The following is a 7,856-nucleotide window of genomic DNA, read 5'->3' as shown; positions in this document are numbered from 1 at the left end:
TGGTGTATTTTTCCTGGCGTGATATCAAATTGTCAAGTTGATTTGCTGTGAGTGTGTGTGTGTGTGTTCATTTTCCTTTATAGTAATGCAGTGCCGACTTTGAGGTCATGCCTTGGGCTGCAGCCTTCGCTGCATTGTCAGCGAGGCAGTTTCCAATTGTAATTGGATCATTTTATTAAGTAAGTTTTGCTTTTCAAATAACCATTTAGGCATGTTTTATGCACAACATTTCGTTTCCTGTTGTGGTTTTAAAAGCCCTTGTCTGCCCAATGTCGACAGAACACATGAACATTTATCTTGACTATCAGTTCACATTGTAACCATACAACCCATCAAAGATGGGAAACCCCAAATTTTGACTTGCTCACACCCGCCTAGGCTCTTCCTGCTCATTCTAACAATTTCTCTCTTACAAATGATCTGTTTTGTGACCTTAGTTCTCAAACGCTTCTACTCCTCATCAGTTCGGAATGTGCACCTCATTTCTTTCTTATCAGTCTGGAATGTGCACCTGGTTTTTGTGTCTTACACGCCTGAATCGGTGCAAAACATCATGCTGCTTGTCTTGAACATACAGAATTTAGCATCCCTTGAAACAAAATTTCCATTTGCAATCCCCAAAACAAAAAATGTTCCTCCAGTCGGGAGAAAAATGTCCTTAAAAAAAAAAAAAGAAAAAATGTCCACAAGGTCAAGTCGCGGTTTGGTGATAATTTGGAGCGGCTTCCACAGTCGTGTGGCGCCTTCTACTGGTGCGGGAAAAGTGACGCTGGGCTGAAACGCACCGCACCTTATCAGTGTAATGTGTCCCTGTGACAATGAGGTCGCCGTGCAATGTGAATGTGGTGGACAAGAATGTAATTTTTTAATTCCTGAAGCAGCAGTGAAGACTGCTTGAACACACTCTGACGTGGCTCTCACCACGGGATCAAATTATTGTGACTAATGTGCAAATGGATTCACTTTCCTGTGTTTCTGCAGCAACACAAGTCCATGAAGCCATTTTTGCAGTCACTGTTTGCTCAATGCTCATAGTAATTTGGTCGTGCGTTAAGATGCTTTGTCCATACAATCTCCTTTTTGGTCTCATATTCACTTGAAAATTATGTTTACTACACACTAAACATGATCTACAAAAATTTTAAAAAGGTTTGTTGTCCTAGCTGTAGTATGGATATCAATCCCTCCTGTTGAGACATGGGAATTTCCATGACTCAATTTAGCAGTTAAATATCAAGTTGGTAGTGCTAATACATCGTAATCAATGAGTTCATGCTTGACAAGTTCAAAAGCTTTGTCAGCCTTAAGTGTTCAAACAATTTTTCTCTTCAGCAAATGTCATTGCCTGGTCATAAATGATGTCCAGCAATGCTTGTGTGATTTCTGAGTAATTTGCAATTCATGCTACAAAAAGAATTACACACGTCTATAAAAACATTTACTCGTCTGTTATTGGCTTTAAGGCTCTGGCAATGTTTTGCTTATCACTGACAATGCGCCCTTTTAAAGTTTTGACATTTGTGTAAATTCGCCCTTGCTTTTTGATTCTGTATTAAAGTCCAATTGTGTCAGTGTATCGCGGACTAATAAGTAAAACGCATGTTGATGTAGAACTCCTTCTACACACACTTTTTATGTTTGTTTTTTACGTCACGTGATCCTCCGTTGCTACCACAACTCGTCCTGAAAAAGTAATGTTTGTAACAAGACTTACTGCTTTCTCCCTTTTTGTCATGATCCGCGTCGGACATGACCGGGGTTTTGTTATTGTTTTCATGTTCATGCGGTTTTGTTATTCTTTTCTTCACCTCCCGGCCATGTGCACTTGTTATTGTGTTGATCTGCTGAGTAGGGGCGTTTCACCTCAGCACCTCGCCCTCACCAGCCACGCACCTGTTCCCCGTCAGCTCACACACCTGATGCCCATCCGCACTCCTAATGACTGGACTATATAAACACCTCATCCCAACAACTCAGTGTCGGAACATTGCCCCTGCTACGCCTGCCCTATGCAATTGCTGCCGCACTTTCCGGACTTCCACGACCACGGTTGTTCCTGTCAAGTTCATGCTCTTGTTCACGTCCTCGTTCCCGTCACGCCCCTCAGCGTTTTGCCCCCGGCTTATGTTCCTCGTCTTCCTTTTCTGTTAGTCACGTTTTGGTTGCGTCCTTGTTATTTTTCATCCTGCCACGTTTGTTTGTCCACGCCCCGTTGTTTGTCCTCGTTAGATTTATTTAATAAACTCCCTTAGTTTACCCTTCTCCTGCTTCCTCGCTCTTTGGGTCCACCCACCTCTTCGCCGAACGGCGAAACCTGACACTTTTTTTTCTTCCTTCTGCTCAACACGTTCATGCTTTTTGTGCATAATTTTCTTTTCCATTTTACAAGTTGGACAACTAAAATGACCGTATTTTCGCAGTCATAAGGCGCACTTTAAAGTCGCAATTTTTTTCCGAAACAAACAAAGCGCCTTGTCAGGCGATACGCTCATTAAATGGACAAAGTATCACTCACGACCATCAGCTCTTGTCATCAACGGGCTGTTGCGAGTGCATGTTAGCACATCCTGCTGGGCAAAGAGTGAGTTGTCCATGCTTACAATTGACCGTGACAAATACACTATATTCTTGATTTTTTTTTAAACCACAATGGCCGAAGGAGGGAAAAGTGTGGGTTTAATTTCAGATCCACTTGCAAGGACATTTTCAAGTCGGACCTTTCAAGAGAAGCTATATCGTCCAACACTCACTCAGTGGTGCGGGAGTGTGTTTCTGGATATTATTTGTCCAGCCGTGGTGTCATAAATGATGATATTTTGATGTGGATTCATTCAAGTAGGACGAAGTAGGAATTCCCTGAAGGCTCAGGTGTGAAATGCACTGAAGTAACTTAAAAAGTAAAAGTAAAAAAATTATGATTGTTTAAGAATGTGCAAGAAAGAACTCAATCTGATCGAAATTTTGTGCTTTGACAAATGTTGAAAATAATGATATTTTCCAGGAGGTATTTATTTCTTTGTTGTTTATTCTTTCAATTCTATACTTATTTCAATATTTGAGTATTATTTTTCTTTCAATATGTAGTATATTTTGTCTTTGAAGTGTGGGTTCTTGCTGCCTTCCGGAGAGGCAGCCGAGCAAGGCTGGATTGGTGATGGAAAAGAACTGGTTCGAAAAAGATTTTATTCTCGTCACATGCTGATGTCAAAAGAAGTCTCCCCAAAAACGTGTGCGTGTGTGCGCTCCGTGCACGTGCGAGCCCCCTCTCAGACATTCCCTTCTTATAGGGAATGCCTAAATTGGACATGAATATCTAATTTTCCCTTGTTGCATATGCATTCCCATCACGCTAGTCTTCGGGATTTCCCTCCAAAAGTCCCCCAGAGGGAGAGCAGATGCGTCTCCCCGTTGATACGACCAGTCTACTCGTGACCACCTTAAATTACTTCCATACCCTGGAAGGTCACTGACCTGGCGAGAGAATTGCCCCCACCATAAACAATGCTCAGGCCTATTTTCTCTCAGGGCAGTATCTGGTTACATCGGAACTTCAGAACCAAGACTGGTCACTTCTGTGAGCTCCAGTCCCTTCATAGTTTCATAAAGAGAGTTACTTCCCATATGTAGATTTGGCCATTTTAAAATACACAACTTTTTAAAAATGTATTTCAATGTAGATTTAAGCTTGCTTATACAATACTACAATATTTATTCAATTATTTTAATGTGAAATTATATAAATATTAATTTAAACCTTTTTATTTCACTCTTGAATATTTCTGAACAAATTTGTTCATTTGAATATGTATGCAATTTAAATTATTCCATCCATCCAGCCATTTTCTGCCGCTCATCTGGGGTCGGGTAGTTGAATTAATTTAATACGTAAGTATTTTTTATAATTCAATATTTATTTCAAGGACTCTTCTCAATTAGTTCAATATTTATAAAATGTTTCTATATTTATTAATTGCATTAAGTCTGTATGCCGTTGCCAATTTTACATTTTAATATTTCCCGATTTCATTATATAAGCAATCCAAAGTATAAAAAATATTATAGAGCATGAACAAAAATATTTGGTATATTTTACAAAATTATATTTTTTCCGAAGTGAGATTCTGCTTAGCAATTCACCCCAAACACTTGATAGAGCTCAACCTAGAAAGAGGTTTTAGCAAGTCAGATATTTATTCAGAAAGCGAAATATTAAATTTATGTGAGGGGATATTTGAAGAGTTTGAGTTTTGTTCAATGGACCATACATATACGAGCCACCCAAACACAACGAGAAAACCAGCGCTGACTCCAGTTGCCATCAGATTGCCAACTCCTGACATACCAAAACCTTGAAGAGAAACTGAGACTATTTGCGTTTCTCTTTCTGGTTCTTTTTTTAGTTCCAACTTCGAGATCTGTTTTTCACCTTTTCACACAACGTAATGAAGGCCAGTTGAGCAAGTGGAACACGTGATTTTATTGATGATTGTGGAAGGCAATGATTTCATAAGCACAGTTTCTTCTCACACCTTTTCCATTAAGTACGATTAAAAAGACAACTGAAAAGCATAATGTTAACAAATGTTGTTCTAGGCAAAGGAAATTAATTTCATTTATAATGTTTGATATGAAAACAAAAAAAACGATCATCATCACTCAGACACAATGGTTCTTCTGGCACTGATCACATTGGCTTTAAGTCAATAAAAGAGCTTTGAAAAATTAAATTTTTCATATTTTATTCAAAATCAAAATTTACATCTTACCACAAAGAGTCAGTTCCTTCAGTTTTTTTTGTCTTTTTTTAAGCTTCACGGATCGCATCAATTCTCGCCAGCACAATCGTGTCTCTCAGCTTCCGGTTTCGTGGCAAATTTTTTAGAACAAACGCTGCAACTGAATGGCTTGTCTCCATTGTGTGTTCTTGTGTGGCTTCGTAAACTTGACCTTACAGAGAAGCCTTTGCCACAAACTGAGCAAGAAAAAGGTTTTTCTCCAGTGTGTGTTCTTGTGTGACAAGTTAAATTTGACTTTACAGAGAAGCGTCTTCCACAAACTGAGCAGGAAAAAGGTTTTTCTCCACTGTGCGTTCTTGTGTGGATTGTTAAACTTGAATTTTTAGAGAAGCTTTTACCACAAACTGAGCAAGAAAAAGGGTTTTCTCCACTGTGTGTTCTTGTGTGACAAGTTAAATTTGACTTTTCAGAGAAGCGTCTACCACAAACTGAGCAGGAAAAAGGTTTTTCTCCACTGTGCGTTCTTGTGTGGATTGTTAAACTTGAATTTTGAGAGAAGCTTTTACCACAAACTGAGCAAGTAAAAGGTTTTTCTCCAGTGTGTGTTCTTGCATGTTCTGTTAAATTTGACTTTTGAGAGAAGCATTTTCCACAAACTGAGCAAGAAAAAGGGTTTTCTCCACTATGTATTCTTGTGTGACTTGTTAAAGTTGACTTAAAAGAGAAGATTTTGCCACAAACTGAGCAAGAAAAAGGTTTTTCTCCACTATGTGTTGCTGTGTGTTTTCTTAAATTAGACTTTCCAGAGAAGCTTTTGCCACAAACTGAGCAGGAAAAAGGTTTTTCCCCAGTGTGTGTTGTTGTGTGGATTGTTAAATGATAATTTTGGGAGAAACTCTTGCCACAAACTGAGCAAGAAAAAGGTTTTTCTCCAGTGTGTGTTCTTGTGTGACAAGTTAAATTTGACTTTACAGAGAAGCGTCTTCCACAAACTGAGCAGGTAAAAGGTTTTTCTCCACTGTGCGTTCTTGTGTGGATTGTTAAACTTGAATTTTTAGAGAAGCTTTGACCACAAACTGAGCAAGAAAAAGGGTTTTCTCCAGTGTGTGTTCTTGTGTGACAAGTTAAATTTGACTTTTCAGAGAAGCGTCTACCACAAACTGAGCAGGAAAAAGGTTTTTCTCCACTGTGCGTTCTTGTGTGGATTGTTAAACTTGAATTTTGAGAGAAGCTTTTACCACAAACTGAGCAAGTAAAAGGTTTTTCTCCAGTGTGTGTTCTTGCGTGTTCTGTTAAATTTGCCTTTTGAGAGAAGCATTTTCCACAAACTGAGCAAGAAAAAGGTTTTTCTCCACTATGTATTCTTGTGTGACTTGTTAAATTTGACTTAAAAGAGAAGCTTTTGCCACAAACTGAGCAAGAAAAAGGTTTTTCTCCACTATGTGTTGCTGTGTGTTTTCTTAAATTAGACTTTCCAGAGAAGCTTTTGCCACAAACTGAGCAGGAAAAAGGGTTTTCTCCAGTGTGTGTTGTTGTGTGGATTGTTAAATGGGAATTTTGTGAGAAACTCTTGCCACAAACCGAGCAAGAAAAAGGTTTTTCTCCAGTGTGTGTTCTTGTGTGACAAGTTAAATTTGACTTTACAGAGAAGCGTCTTCCACAAACTGAGCAGGAAAAAGGTTTTTCTCCACTGTGCATTCTTGTGTGGATTGTTAAACTTGAATTTTGAGAGAAGCTTTTACCACAAACTGAGCAAGAAAAAGGGTTTTCTCCAGTGTGTGTTCTTGTGTGACAAGTTAAATTTGACTTTTCAGAGAAGCGTCTACCACAAACTGAGCAGGAAAAAGGTTTTTCTCCACTGTGCTTTCTTGTGTGGATTTTTAAACTTGAATTTTGAGAGAAGCTTTTACCACAAACTGAGCAAGTAAAAGGTTTTTCTCCAGTGTGTGTTCTTGCGTGCTCTATTAAATTTGCCTTTTGAGAGAAGCATTTTCCACAAACTGAGCAGGAAAAAGGGTTTTCGCCACTATGTATTCTTGTGTGACTTGTTAAATTTGACTTAAAAGAGAAGCTTTTGCCACAAACTGAGCAAGAAAAAGGTTTTTCTCCACTGTGCGTTCTTGTGTGGATTGTTAAATAAAACTTTCGAGAGAAGCTTTTGCCACAAACTGAGCAGGAAAAAGGTTTTTCACCACTGTGTGTTTTTCTGTGCCCTTTTAAAGACAGCTTTGAAGTGAATGAGTCAGTGTGACATGCCCTTTCACCTTTGGCTTGCCCATCATCATCATCATCATCATTAGTATCATCATGGTCATGAGCGTCTGATAATGTGTCCTCATTATGTGCTTGTGATGGCCCCCAGTGGTCTTCATCACCTTCTGTTGTCACGTGATGACTTGATCTGCTGCTTGTAGGCTCCGCCCCTCTCTTGTCCTCACTCTCATCCTTGTTTTCATCGTCAGTCTTTATAGGGAGAACGTTCACTGGTGACTTGTTGATCTGCTCCCCCTCCTCCTCCTTTTTGATGTGAGTCAAGTCTGGCTCCTCTTTCACAGAACGGAGACCGTTTTCACTGACGTCTGGAGAAAGACAAATTTGGTTTGGTCAAGTCAAAGCTCATGCGGCGACTTTGTCTTATATTGTTTTTACCGTGCTACCTTGACTTGTGCCTGCCGCACACGGAGCAATGCGTGCGACCTCAACTTGGACTCGACCATGGGGGCATTTCACAAAATTACGTCCTACGATGTAAACCTCCTTTTAGCAGCACAACAGTGATAAACGAGCATTTAAAAAGGAAGCACGCTGCGGCTGATGCCCGATTTCATTCCTGACATAGTCACAGACGTTTCTGGAATATGTATTCTAATTCAACTAAGATACACAAAAATATTTTTTTAGAGTTCACTGAATTATTTTGGAACTGCAATGATGCTTAACAGCCATAGGGTGTCAGTAATGAGTAACAAAGAAACACAAGACCTCCCACTGATACATCATCATTGTCATTTGCATAAATTATCAAGAACTTTGAGTTGCGGGGAGATGCAAACCACCTGGGCCACAGGAACTTTATTACCAGGAACTAAATGTTCCTGGACTTGTTTGTAGAAAAGGGGG

At 39.4% G+C, this 7,856-nt stretch overlaps 1 protein-coding gene across 1 annotated transcript; it reads right to left on the bottom strand.

The window, feature by feature from the left end:
* Nucleotides 1–2,507: 2,507 nt before the first annotated feature.
* Nucleotides 2,508–7,453, bottom strand: LOC148341997 (uncharacterized). Its single transcript, XM_088288017.1, has 4 exons — nucleotides 7,415–7,453; nucleotides 5,504–7,199; nucleotides 4,953–5,353; nucleotides 2,508–2,567 (listed from the first exon to the last, which is right to left on the bottom strand). The coding sequence occupies exons 1-4, from the start codon at nucleotides 7,451–7,453 to the stop codon at nucleotides 2,508–2,510; spliced, it is 2,196 nt and encodes a 731-aa protein (XP_088144143.1).
* Between the last annotated feature and the right edge of the window lie 403 nt (nucleotides 7,454–7,856).

This window comes from Idiotropiscis lumnitzeri, chromosome 2 (assembly GCF_059441095.1).
Source record: "Idiotropiscis lumnitzeri isolate Australia: NSW breed Sydney's pygmy pipehorse chromosome 2, RoL_Ilum_1.0, whole genome shotgun sequence".
NCBI lineage: Eukaryota > Metazoa > Chordata > Actinopteri > Syngnathiformes > Syngnathidae > Idiotropiscis > Idiotropiscis lumnitzeri.
This window is presented reverse-complemented; position numbering and strand designations above follow the sequence as displayed.

What these genes read in the sequence shown, in the direction of transcription:
- LOC148341997 (XM_088288017.1), bottom strand. Translation starts at nt 7,453, where the DNA reads ATGGTCGAGTCCAAGTTGAGGTCGCACGCATTGCTCCGT. An exon ending in AAAACACACAGCAACACATA is followed by an intron (nt 5,354 to 5,503) that starts GTGGAGAAAAAC and finishes CAAATTTAACAG; the next exon opens with AACATGCAAGAACACACACT. An exon ending in TTTGTGGCAAAGGCTTCTCT is followed by an intron (nt 2,568 to 4,952) that starts GTAAGGTCAAGT and finishes TTTGCCCAGCAG; the next exon opens with GATGTGCTAACATGCACTCG.